The 13,458-nt window shown below is 47.3% G+C and overlaps 1 protein-coding gene across 1 annotated transcript in view; it reads left to right on the forward strand.

Annotated features, from left to right (window-relative positions):
* SYP (synaptophysin) overlaps window positions 1-13,458 on the forward strand; it is a 59,100-nt gene that overhangs the window by 41,775 nt on the left and 3,867 nt on the right. Inside the window, exons 4-6 of the mRNA XM_089679615.1 lie at window positions 3,780-3,978; window positions 6,533-6,724; window positions 10,631-10,949. Of these exons, the coding sequence (XP_089535741.1) occupies window positions 3,780-3,978; window positions 6,533-6,724; window positions 10,631-10,945 (706 nt within the window). The 3' untranslated portion in view covers window positions 10,946-10,949. The remainder of the gene's footprint in view (window positions 1-3,779; window positions 3,979-6,532; window positions 6,725-10,630; window positions 10,950-13,458) is intronic.

Consider the following 13,458-nt stretch of genomic DNA (forward strand, 5'->3'; position numbering starts at 1 on the left):
AGTAGCAGTGATGTCATCACTGTGCTGTACATAGTGAGTTCAGAGAGCAGAGCTGTGGGAGGGGCCCAGAAGGCTCCACCCACTATTAAAAACCGGTGCGGAGACGAGGCCAGATGCCCTTCATAAGAAGAGAGAGCAGATCTGGGGGGGGGGAGCTCCCCCCACTACAAGAAACTACAGAAGGGGGGCAAAGACGAGGCCAGATACCCTGCACAAGGAGAGAGAGCAGACAGGGGGGGAGGCTCCACCCACTACAAGAAACTACAGGAGGGGGGCAAAGACGAGGCCAGATACCCTGCAAAAGGAGAGAGAGCAGATCTGGCGGGGGGGGGGAGCTCCACCCACTACAAGAAACTACGGGAGGGGGGCAAAGACGAAGCCAGATACCCTGCACAAGGAGAGAGAGCAGACAGGGGGGGAGGCTCCACCCACTACAAGAAACTACGGGAGGGGGGCAAAGACTAGGCCAGATACCCTGCAAAAGGAGAGAGAGCAGATCTGGCGGGGGGGGGGGGAGCTCCACCCACTACAAGAAACTACGGGAGGGGGGCAAAGACGAAGCCAGATACCCTGCACAAGGAGAGAGAGCAGACGGGGGGGGGGGGGATTGAGGCTTCACCCACTACAAGAAAGTACGGGAGGGGGGAAAAGACCAGGCCAGATACCCTGCACAAGGAGAGAGAGCAGAAGGGGGGGGGGGGGTGGAGGCTCCACCCACTACAAAAAACTACGGGAGGGGGGCAAAGACCGGGCCAGATACCGTGCACAAGGAGAGAGCAGAGCTGAGGGGGGAGGTTCCACCCACTACAAGAAACTACGGGGGGGGGGGGCGAAAACGAAGCCAGATACCCTACACAAGGAAAGAGAGCAGAGCTGTGGGAGGGGCTCATCAGGCTCCACCCACTACAGGCTGCCTGCAGAAAGCTACAGGAGGGGGCGGAGACAAGACCATTCACCCTGCACAAGGAGAGAGGGCAGCAGTGAGTGGTCTTTATTACAGGAAGTCTCTCACTGGATGATGGCACAGATCTGGAAGAAATACACAAACCTCACCGAGATTCCAGGAAGGATACAAATGACCATTGGACTTATATGGACACTATTTGGGGATCTTGGAGTTCAGCTTATAAATGACCCAAATGGATTATTTAACATTTCTGATGTAATTTATAAATATTTCTAATATTTTTTTTGGTACACTAGCTATTTTAAGAGTTACCTCTTTCCATAGAACCCTATGACCTGACACTTGGGTCAGAGCTGGGCCCAAAGGGCCCATGGCAGAGCACCCTGTAACATGATTGTTTTAGCATCTGCAATCCTTCTAATCTTCTTATCCTCGCCTAGGAAAGTCACCTCCTGCTTGCAGGGCACCTTAGGTGATATTCTGCATCTCTACTCCCTCCATGCCTGATAGGAGCCATTGAAAGCCCATTGCATCCTTAAAGGCATATTCCTTCCTAAAAAAAAAAAAAAAATAATAAAATTAACTAATATTGAAAAAATTGAGCATTTACTAAGTTTGGGAGCTTGCAAAGCATTGCAACCATGGTCAGTGGTTTGTGCAATGCCAGACTGTTCCTCCAGCCACAGGTCCATACCAAGGTACGAGCTTTCAGTTGTGAAGTTGGAGGATGAGTCAATGGACGATAACAGTGAGGTCCTCATTCTTGTGCTCAATTGAAAGCTACAGTGGCAGGTGGGTCTTGTAGTCTCTCAATACACGTATCTTAAGCCTGAAAAGCGTTGCAACCATGGTCACTAGTTTGTGGGTGTGATGCCAAGCTCCAGCAGACTCTTCCTCCAGGTCCATAATGAGGTGCAGACCTTCAGTTGTTGAGCTGGAGGAAAAGTCAATGGACGATAACGGTGATGTCCTCATACTTATGCTCAATTGAAAGCTACAGTGGCAGGTGGGTCTTGTAGTCTCTCAATACAAATATCTTAAGCCTGAAAAGCATTGCAACCATAGTCAGTGCTTTGTGGGTGTGATGCCAAGCTCCAGCAGACTCCATAAAGAGGTGCAGACCTTCAGTTGTTGAGCTGGAGGAAAAGTCAATGGACGATAGCGGTGAGGTCCTCATACTTGTGCTCAGTTGAAAACTACAGTGGCAGGTGGGTCTTGTAGTCTCTCAATACACATATCTTAAGCCTGAAAAGCGTGGCAACCATGTTCACTAGTTTGTGGGTGCAATGCCAAGCTCCAGCAGACTTTGCCTCCAGGTCCATAATGAGGTGCAGACCTTCAGTTGTTGAGCTGGAGGAAAAATCAATGGACGATAACGGTGATGTCCTCATAGTTATGCTCAATTGAAAGCTACAGTGGCAGGTGGGTCTTGTAGTCTCTCAATACACATATCTTAAGCCTGAAAAGCATTGCAACCATGGTAACTAGTTTGTGGGTGCAATGCCAAGCTCCAGCAGACTCTTCCTCCAGCCTCAGGTCCATAATGAGGTGCAGGCCTTCAGTTGTTGAGCTGGAGGAAAAGTCAATGGACGATAGCAGTGATGTCCTCATACTTATGCTCAATTGAAAGCTACAGTGGCAGGTGGGTCTTGTAGTCTCTCAATACACATATCTTAAGCCTGAAAAGCGTTGCAACCATGGTCACTAGTTTGTGGGTGCGATGCCAAGCTCCAGCAGACTCTTCCTCCAGCCCCAGGTCCATAATGAGGTGCAGGCCTTCAGTTGTTGAGCTGGAGGAAAAGTCAATGGACGATAGCAGTGATGTCCTCATACTTATGCTCAATTGAAAGCTACAGTGGCAGGTGGGTCTTGTAGACTCTCAATACACATATCTTAAACCTGAAAAGTGTTGCAACCATGGTCACTAGTTTGTGGGTGCGATGCCAAGCTCCGGCAGACTCTTCCTCCAGGTCCATAATGAGGTGCGGACCTTCAGTTGTTGAGCTGGAGGAAAAGTCAATGGACGATAACGGTGATGTCCTCATAGTTATGCTCAGTTGAAAGCTACAGTGGCAGGTGGGTCTTGTAGTCTCTCAATACACATATCTTAAGCCTGAAAAGCGTTGCAACCATGGTCACTAGTTTGTGGGTGCGATGCCAAGCTCCAGCAGACTCTTCCTCCAGCCCCAGGTCCATAATGAGGTGCAGGCCTTCAGTTGTTGAGCTGGAGGAAAAGTCAATGGACGAGAGCGGTGATGTCCTCATACTTATGCTCAATTGAAAGCTACAGTGGCAGGTGGGTCTTGTAGACTCTCAATACAAATATCTTAAGCCTGAAAAGCATTGCAACAATGGTCAATGGTTTGTGAGTGCAATGCTAGGCTCCTGCAGACTGTTCCTCCAGCCCAGGTCCATAATGAGATACGGATTTTCAGTTGTTGAGCTGGAGGAAAAGTCAGTGGACGATAGTGGTGATGTCCTCATAATTGTGCTCCATTTGAGAGCCACAGTGGCAGATGGGTCTTGTAGTTTCTCCATTCACAGATCTCTGTGATTGGCTGACATGGCTGTGTAGGTGGAGCCACTCACAGCCACGCCCAATTTAACATTAAAGAGAAACCTGCCAGGAAAAGGACCTTGTGATTCCGGTAAGTTGGGTGCAATGGACTCTAATGTATTTTACCAAAATGGCAACATTTTGGTGAAATCGGCCAATTTTCTCCAAAAATATGTGTCAATTAAACTTTTAATTTTGTTCATCACTATAAAAAAATAACAGATCAACAGGTGTCCCCTATGTGCATGATGTAAGTAAATACTTAAGTCCTGTTACAGGTTCTCTTTAAATGTTCTTTTCCCTTCTGTCCCACAGGCTGCACCAAGAATATTTCGATGCTCCAACATGCCGAGGAGGTGGCATAACCAAGATTTTCTTAGTCGGGGATTATTCATCTTCAGCGGAGTTTTTCGTCACAATCGCAGTGTTCGCTTTCCTCTACTCGCTGGGGGCACTCATCACCTACATATTCCTACAGAACAAGTACCGCGAGAACAACAAAGGGCCAATGATTGTAAGTCAGCCATTGGTAACCTCAAGGGCAACTCCATTCAAATCCAGCAAATGAGGACTGGATGAGAAAAAATGGGATGGTGGGGGGGCAGTTGTTGAGCTATGTTCTGTTGCTAGGAAGCCCTAGTTTGGGGCCAGGGGGTTGGGCATTTCTTGAGCTAGGTTCTCATGTTGGAAGATAGTTTGGAGGGATACATTCTTTAACTAGGTTGCGATGCTGGGAAGTCCTAGTTTGAATGGGGTGGTTGGGTATTTCTTGAGCTATGCTCTGATGCTGGAACGTAGTTTGGGCAGGGGGATGAATTCTTGAGCTAGATTCCAAAGCTAAAGAGTCCTAGTTTGAGGGAGGGAGCTTGGACATTACTTGAACTAGGTTCTGATGCTGGGAAGTCCTAGTTTGAATGGGGTGGTTGGGTATTTCTTGAGCTATGCTCTGATGCTGGAAAGTAGTTTGGGCAGGGGATGAATTCTTGAGCTAGGTTCCGAAGCTAAAGAGTCCTAGTTTGAGGGAGGGAGCTTGGACATTACTTGAACTAGGTTCTGATGCTGGGAAGTCCTAGTTTGGCCAAACCAGGTCCAACAGTCATTAGACGTGGACGTTTCTTTGGTGACCTAGATGGGCAAGCAAAGAGTCCTTGCCTGGAAACCTCCTCTATTGACATGTTTCACTGCGCAGGATCTATCTTTGTTGCAGTCTCTATGATTTAGCCTAGTCTTGTGGGTGAAATGCATTAGTAGGAAGTTCCCAGGTGGGGACTGTGTTTGCTTGTTTGGATCAATAAAGATTGCTAGTATTGAATCTCATAAAGTGCCACCACTCTCCTTTTTGAGATATCAGGTTCGTGAGGCCTAGGCTGAGCTCCAACCTAGTCTTTAGTACCTGGCTTTTCTGGATGGTGGCCCAACTTTAGGATTGCACCCCATGTTCCTAGTGAAGGAGCAGGACTGGAATATGGAAGTGTATATGTCACACAATAAAGCAGTTCTCCATTTATAATAAACCTGCTCTCCATTTAAAAAGTAAAAGTCTTGCCTAACAATAGACATGATGACTGTTACCTGTATTATTTCGCCAAGGCAGTTCTGTGTTCCTCAGTTTCCCTTTGTTTGTGGGCTTGACACCATGGCTAGGCTCCAACTGTCATCTTTCTAGTCAATAGGAGTGCTCTCATTGTCTAGGGGAGCATTCCTACCTTGTTTCAGGAGACCACTGGACCAAGGAATGTTAGAAACGCTGGTCAACATTTTATGTGGGCTACCCACTATCTCCACAATGCGGTCTTTAGCTGCCATTCACTGTCTGGCTCCTGAGGAAGGTTCAGGAGACCACTTGACCAAGGAACGTTAGAAACACTGGCTAACATTTTATGTGGGCTACCCACTATCTCCAGTATGCGGTCTTTAGCAACCATTGACTATCTATCTCCTGCGGTAGGTTCAGGAGACCACTGGGCCAAGGAATGTTAGAAAAGCTGGCCACCATTTTATGTGGTCTACGCACTATTTCCACTATGCGGTCTTTAGCTGCCATTGACTATCTGGTTCCTGAGGAAGGGAGGTTTGAGTTATCCCTGAAACCCGTTGGTTATCGACTCCAAGTAAGAACAATGTTTCTATACTTGATTGTCTATTTGATCCATTCCTTGGCATTCCTTTATCTGCTGCACTTCACTTTTTAAACCTAGGTCCCCCAATGGGTTTGGTGGGCACCTATGGCCCTGGGAGCAGCCTGACCTTATGTCACAAGAGTACAGTATCAATCACTGAGATGGTTTCAGATCCAGCACCACTCCCAACCCAATTTGCCCCTTACTGAGGCTCATTAAAGCAATTGACAGGAGTTAGCCAGGAAATTCAGGAAAGTCAGACCCTGGTAAAAAAGTGATGCTATACGAGAGAGGAGCACACATTTTAATTATTTATTTGGGTAATATGCCACATCCACCTCCTCTGGGATCCAGTGGTGGGTCTCCTTTGTAACATAGCAGCCAAAAGCTCCCTTAATCTGGGGTTGCGGCCAGTCAGATCTCCTGACTCATGTGGCTTCAAATTGTGAAGCTCACAGGGGGCATTGTGGCCAATTGAGGGCCATGATGGACTACTATGGCAGGTTGGGTGGCACTTTGGGAGCTGGGAGGCACTGTGGGAGGTTAGGGGATCTACAAATGGTTGGAGGATCGAGAGAAGGTAGCGGGTCGCATCCCAGTGGTTGAGAACCACCAATCTAGTGCACTCCAATGTGCCTGTGTTATCTAGTGACTCCCAATGACCCCCTGTGTGCCCCAATTACTCCAGTGGACCCCTAAGTCCAACTTACCCCAGATCATCCTGGGTTATCTAGTGACCCCAATGCACCCTTGTGTGTCCAGCACAACCCAGAGCACCTTGTGTCACTCCATTGCCCCCTGCCCCAAAGCAACCTGTGTCATTTAGTGACCTCAGTGCACTCCATGACACCAGCATCTCCCAGACGATTTTGTGGTTCCTGTGTGCCCTATACCGCCGTTGAACCCCAATGCATTCTTCTCATCGCCTTGCCCTTTCGTCCCCTACAGGACTGCATTGTGACAGCTGTCTTTACCTTCTTGTGGCTGGTGAGTTCCAGTGCATGGGCCAAGGGTTTGTCTGACATCAAGATGGCCACAGATCCCGAGCTGATCATCGAGCAGATCCCGGCTTGTGAGAACCCCGAAAACAAGTGCCAGGAAGAGCGGGATCCTGTCATGTCGGGGCTGAACACCTCCGTGGTGAGCTGGCAGTTCATTCATATCCTTGTGTATCTGTTATATAAATATATGTTACATATAAGGCTTGACATGTTTGGTGTCTACCAGGGGCGGACTGACAATTTGGAAACTCGGGCACTGCCTGAGGGCCCTGGGTCAGTAGGGGGCCCCATGAGATGCCCCTGGTACCTTTTTCATAGGCTTTTTTGAGTTTGGGCAAGCACACAGAGGCCCCATGATCCCCTATTGCCCGGGGGCCCCATGAGTTGTCAGTCCGCCCCTGGTGTCTACGTACTTTTTTTTGGAGGGGGGATTTGGAGTTAAGCGTGTTAACACTTGTGATGTATTTCAATGTCTGATAATGTCGGCTTCCCCGTGTTTTTTTTTTTTTTTTTATGTTTTGTTGTTCGAGGTTGTGGGGCCATCGAGTGGTGTATTGTGAAATGCCAGGAGAAAAGACCTAGCGATGGGTGAGGCCAATGTGCCCCGTGATGCGTGAAACCGATCAGGTGGCTGTGCAGCGGCCCCATCATTTCCACCTGACAGTTGACCGTCGTCTTTTCATCGTTACACACATTCCTGGCTGCAGTAGCAGCAGCGGAGTGTATGTAAAAAACCTGCTGCTCTCATTCTGCTACCCGCATGCCTCTGTTTTTGCTAGTGTCCTAGGAGGATAGACGCTTTTTTTTATTGAAGGTCATTGAGGGATACAGGAGTTCAGCGACTGTTGGGTTATACTGCCAGCTAAAGGAGGGTTGGAGACTGGAAAACAAAAAAACAATAACCAGCTGGGTATAACCTTTATTACTCCCATCCTGCTGACAGCATGCATCAGGTTTGCTAGTGTCCTAGAAAGATGGACACCTTTTTATTGAAGGTCATTGGACAGGGACTGTTGGGTTATGCTGCCACCTACAAGAGGGTTGGACACTGGCAAACAAAAAAAAAAACAGTGACCAGTTGGGTATACCCCTTATTACCATCTTGGTACCAGCATACCTCAGTTTTTTCTAGTGGCCTAAAATGATAGAAACCTTTTTATGGAAGGTTATTGAGGGACACAGGCATTGAGGGACCGTTGGGTTTACTGCCGCCTACAAGAGGGTTGGACACTGGCAAAAAAAAAAAACAAAAAAAAACAGTGACCAGTTGGGTATACCCCTTATTACGATCTTGGTACCAGCATACCTCAGTTTTTGCTAGTGGCCTAGAAGGATAGAAACCTTTTTATGGAAGGTTATTGAGGGACACAGGCATTGAGGGACTGTTGGGTTTATTGCCACCTCCAAGAGGGTTGGACACTGGCAAACAAAAAAAAAGCAGTGACCAGTTGGGTATACCCCTTATTACCATCTTGGTACCAGCATACCTCAGTTTTTGCTAGTGGCCTAGAAGGATAGAAACCTTTTTATGGAAGGTTATTGAGGGACACAGGCATTGAGGGACTGTTGGGTTTACTGCCACCTACAAGAGGGTTGGACACTGGCAAACAAAAAAACAGTGACCAGTTGGGTATACCCCTTATTGCCATTTTGGTACCAGCATGCCTCAGTTTTTGGTAGTGGCCTAGAACAGGGGTGGGCAACTGTGGCCCTCCAGCTGTTGGTGAACTACAAGTCCCATCATGCCTCTGCCTTTGGGAGTCACGCTTGTAACTGTCAGTTTTGCAATGCCTCATGGGACTTGTAGTTCTACAGCAGCTGGAGGGCCACAGTTGCCCACCCCTGTCCTAGAAGGATAGAAACCTTTCTATTGAAGGTTATTGATGGACTATTGGGCTTACTGCTGCCTACAAGAGGGTTGGACACTGGCAAGCAAAAAAAAAAAAACAGTGACCAGTTGGGTTTACCCCTTATTACCATTTTGGTACCAGCATGCTTCAGTTTTTGGTAGTGGCCTAGAAGGATAGAAACCTTTTTATTGAAGGTTATTGAGGGACACAGGCATTGAGGGACTGTTGGGTTTACTGCCGCCTACAAGAGGATTGGACATTGGCAAACAAAAAAAACAGTGACCAGTTGGGTTTACCCCTTATTACCATTTTTGGTACCAGCATGCCTCAGTTTTTGCTAGTGGCCTAGGATAGAAACCTTTTTATTGAAGGTTTTTTGAGGGACACAGGCATCGAGGGACTGTTGGGTTTACTGCCACCTCCAAGAGGGTTGGACACTGGCAAACAAAAAAAAAACAGTGACCAGCCAAATATAATCGTTATTATTCTTTTTGCTACCCGTATGTCTCAATTTTTCCTAGTGTCCTAGGAAGATGGACACCTTTTTATTGAAGGACATGGAAATTCAGCAACTGCTGGGTAATGCTGCCGCCTACAACAGGGTTGGACACTGGCAAACAAAAAAACAGCCAGATATAACCTTTATTAATCCCATCCTGCTACCAGCATGCCTCAGTTTACTGCTAGTGTCCTAGAAAGATGGATGCCCTTTTTTAGTAAAGGTCATTGAGGGACACAAGCATTCGGGGACTATTGGGTTATGCTGCCGCCTAAAAGAGGGTTGGGCGCTGGCAAAGAAAAAAACAGTGACCAGTTGGGTATACCCCTTATTACCATCTTGGTACCAGCATGCCTCAGTTTACTGCTAGTGTCCTAGAAAGATGGATGCCTTTTTTTTATTAAAGGTCATTGAGCGACACAGGTATTCAGGGACTGTTGGGTTATACTGCCGCCTACAAGATGGTTGTTAACTGGCAAACAAGAAAAAACAGTGACCAGCCACATATAACCTTTATTACTCCAATCCTGCTACCAGCATGCCTCAGTTTACTGCTAGTGTCCTAGGAGGACAGATGCCTTTTTATTGAAGATCATTGAAGGACAAAGGAATTAAACGACTGTAGGGTTATACTGCCGCCTAATGGAGGGTTGGACACTGGCAAACAACAACAAAAAAAAATGTTGACCAGTCGGATTTAACCTTTATTTCTCCCGTCCTGCTATCAGCATGCCTCAGTTTTTGCTAGTGGCCTAGGAGGATAGATGCCTTTTTATTGAAGGTCATTGGGGGACACAGGGATTCAGCAACTGTTGGGTTCTGCTGCCACCTACAGGGGTGGGGGGTGGACACTGAAAAACAAAAAGGAAGGACGTCATTTTAATGAAGGTCATTGGTGAGGACAGGTCCTGCCACCCTATGTTCATGATCATGTTCTTGGTAGGACCTTTCCCCTAAACTGAGGTTTGTTGGGCAGTGTCAGGATAGGGTCATCTAGTGTCCTGGGTGAATATGCCAAACTGTGCACCCCTCTCCCCCTGATTTGATAGTCTTCTGCAGCTGGGATATATGATACTGTCACAACAGCGCCACCTCTTCCTGTTTGGAGGTTGCAAGGTACAACAAAAAAAATTTTGGGCAGCTGGCCGACATTTTTGGAGTGCTGGTGCAGACCACATCCCCCTAAGTATGCCACTCATGGATATAATGGACCTCACCACTGGAGACATCACTAGTCCTTTGCCAGGCTCCTCCTGGCCAGGTGGGGCAGAACCCAGGCAGCAGTGCAGGTAAGTACAGGATGGAAGAATTGAGGGGCATACTCTTGGTAGAATGTAGTCTACAGGCTGCTCCCCTGAGGAACATAAGGACACTGTGCCTAGGGCAGCTGCCTCCTCCCCCCTTGCCAGGCTCTGATCCTCCTGTAGGTGGCAGAATAACCCAACAGTTTCTGAATTCCAGTGTCCTTCTATGGACCCCAAGAAATGGATTTTATACAAAGTACAAAAATTCCATTTTTACATAGGTTCCTTTTTTTTAGGATTTTGTGATCTGTAGCAGTAGATGGATGGTTTACAGTTGGTGCAAGTTGGCCTAATAACTCCAGATTTTGTTCTGAATAGATTTTGGAAGTTGAGTCCAGTTCATGTCAGCTACACCGTATTTGATAACATCAAGTTTGACTTCCTCCTTACAGGCCTTCGGCTTCCTGAACTGCTTAATCTGGCTGGGAAACATCTGGTTTGTGTTTAAAGAGACAGGATGGACAGCTCCATTCATGAAGTACCCACCACCAGCCCAGGAGAAGCATCCAGCTCCTGATTCCTATGGGCAGGGGCAGGGGCAGGTGCAGGGCCAGGGCCAAGGCTATGGTCAGCAGGACTCATACGCACAACAAGGAGGTTACCAGCCTGACTACTATGGCCAGCAGCCTGAATACAACCAACAGGGGTACAGCCAAGGCGGGTATAGCCAGCAAGGTGTCCCAACCTCGTTCTCCAACCAGATGTGAGCTGGTGAGTACCTGCAGGGTAAGCTATGTAGACATACACCGGCCTACACTGTGCGTTCAATGTGTCATTACATTGTTTGAAACTAACAAAGCCAAGCCTGCATGCTCAGGTTTCCCTACAGCTCCTACAGTGATCTGCAGCTTAAAAGACAACATTGATATACATGGTCCATGGAGAAGGAAAATATCTTGGGCACATGTCCTATGTTAGGGGCAAAAATAAAGCCAGCTAGAAATTATTGTGACAAGACCAGAACTAATGTTGGTCTACATCTCTGGTGCCCAACCTGCAGCCCAAGAGATACATGTGGCTCTTTGGCACTTGGACCCCAGCAGTTTGTAGTAGCAGGGACAGCATCGATTTATGAAAGGGTGATGGCAATGATCTCTAATAGCCTCATGTAGCATGTCTCCAGTAGTGAAGAGCTTGGGTTCAGGCCAAGCACAGAGGGCAACTGCCATCTCTGGGCCAAATGAACCACCATTGGAACATTTCGTACCCTGAAGCTTCATGCACACAATTGAGCAGGAACACCCATGACACCATTGACCTACTAAGGCCAAACCAAATTAAGTCAAACCAGTCTCCAACCAAACCTGTAGCGTGTCTCCAGTAGGGGTTAGCTTTGGTTCTGGTCAAAGCTAGAGGGCAGTTGCCACCCCTTGGCCAAAGAACTGCCACCAGGACATTCTGCACCCTGCAGATTCACTTACACAAGGGGGTGGGGATGCCCATGACATCATTGACCTAATAAGGCCAAACCATATTAGGTCAAACCAGTCTCCAACCAAACCTGTTGTGTGTCTCCAGTAGGGCTCATGTTTGGGTCAGGCCAAATACGGAAGATAGCTGCCATTCCTGGGCCAATGAACTATGTCCAGGACATTCCCGATCCCTCAGCTTCAGGTACTCAAAGGGGCAGGCATGCTTTAGACATCATTGACCTAGGATGGCCATATGGCCATCTTAGGTTAATGACATTGACCTAGGATGGCCCATCTTAGGTCAACAATGTCTACAGCATCCCTGCCTTATTGACCTAAGATGTCCATTTGGCCATCTTATGTCAAGAATGTATAAAGCATCCCTGCCCCAATGACCTAAGATGGCCATGTGGCCATCACTTGTCAACAATGTCTAAAGCATCCTGGCCCTTTGACCCAAGATGGCCACATGTCCTGACAATGAATCAATGGCCCAGGCAGGACAGTTGACCTCGGGGTTCCCTAACCCACAGTTCATTGGCCCTGCACTGACACCTGACTTTCATGTTTGGCCAAACATGGATTGGATCTGAACCCAGAGCCAAACTCAAGCTCATGCCTTGTCCCCAATATCTAACAATCTTCTCCCATATGTCTGCAGTCTCTGACAGTCCTCTCTACCATTACAATTATTGAACATTATGTGTGGCCCTTTTGTGATGCCAGGGGCCACAGTAGAGGCCTCCTGTACCTCGTAAGTTGACAACCGTTGGTCTAGATGTATAACTGGAAAATGCAAATAATAATTCTTGATCAACTTAAAGTGTTTTTTTTTAGTTTTGAATAGAGTGGGGAAGGTTTAGACCAGGGGCGGACTGACCATTTGGAAACTCAGGCACTGCCCGAGGGCCCGGGGTCAGTAGGGGGCCCCATGAGATGCCCCTGGTACCTTTTTCATAGGCTTTTTTGAGTTTGGGCAAGGACACAGGGGCCCCTTGATCCCCTATTGCCCGGGGGCCCCATGAGTTGTCAGTCCGCCCCTGGTTTAGACCCTCTGTTGTGCTTTTCTTGACGTCTGTGTCCCTGCTGGGCAGATCCACCCCTCTATTTGTACGGGTGACCATTTTCACCAAGACAGAAAGTGAGGGGAAATCCAAAATGTTTGCCTTGGCCCCAGAATAAGATGTAAAGGTAATCAATCAATGGAAATGCCTGTTTCAGGAGGCAACTGTCTTAAGAGAAGGATTAGGGAAAAAAATTAGAAAATACACATATTTGGTATTATTTGTTGTGACTGTGTGATATTGAGGCATTCTCACAGCGATTTTCTACAAATTTTTTTCCAGTTAGCTAATCTAGTACTAATGATATTCTCAATGCGTTTCGGGACACAATATTCACTTCTTCAGGAAATGACGAAATCCAAATATTTACACCAATAAAAGGCTCTAGAGAATCACAGGAACCAAAAAATTCACCAATTGGCAGGTGCAACCAAGGGCAACGTCAGGCATTTCCTTGCTGGGAGCTTAAGGTAGGGTGGCTTGCCCGGTAGAGGCAAACGAGGAGGCCCACCAAGACGAGGCCAACATCTATATGGAAATATATAAGAACCTCCTACACCCAAGGTCTGCATCTTCTTAGAGATACTTAATCCAGATTTTAGGAACTAAAAAATAGGTTATTTCATAACAATTACAAAATACATCCTTGTTACCCTTCCATGCCGTTCACAGTTTCTTGCATTCTTCAAAATAATCCCTTCTGCCTCTTCTATTCCACACTGTAATTTTCTGTAAGGGCATATC

This window comes from Staurois parvus, unplaced genomic scaffold (genome assembly GCF_062004578.1).
Source record: "Staurois parvus isolate SC_StPar_1 unplaced genomic scaffold, SC_StPar_1.0 ptg000228l, whole genome shotgun sequence".
In the NCBI taxonomy this organism is placed as follows: Eukaryota; Metazoa; Chordata; class Amphibia; order Anura; family Ranidae; genus Staurois; species Staurois parvus.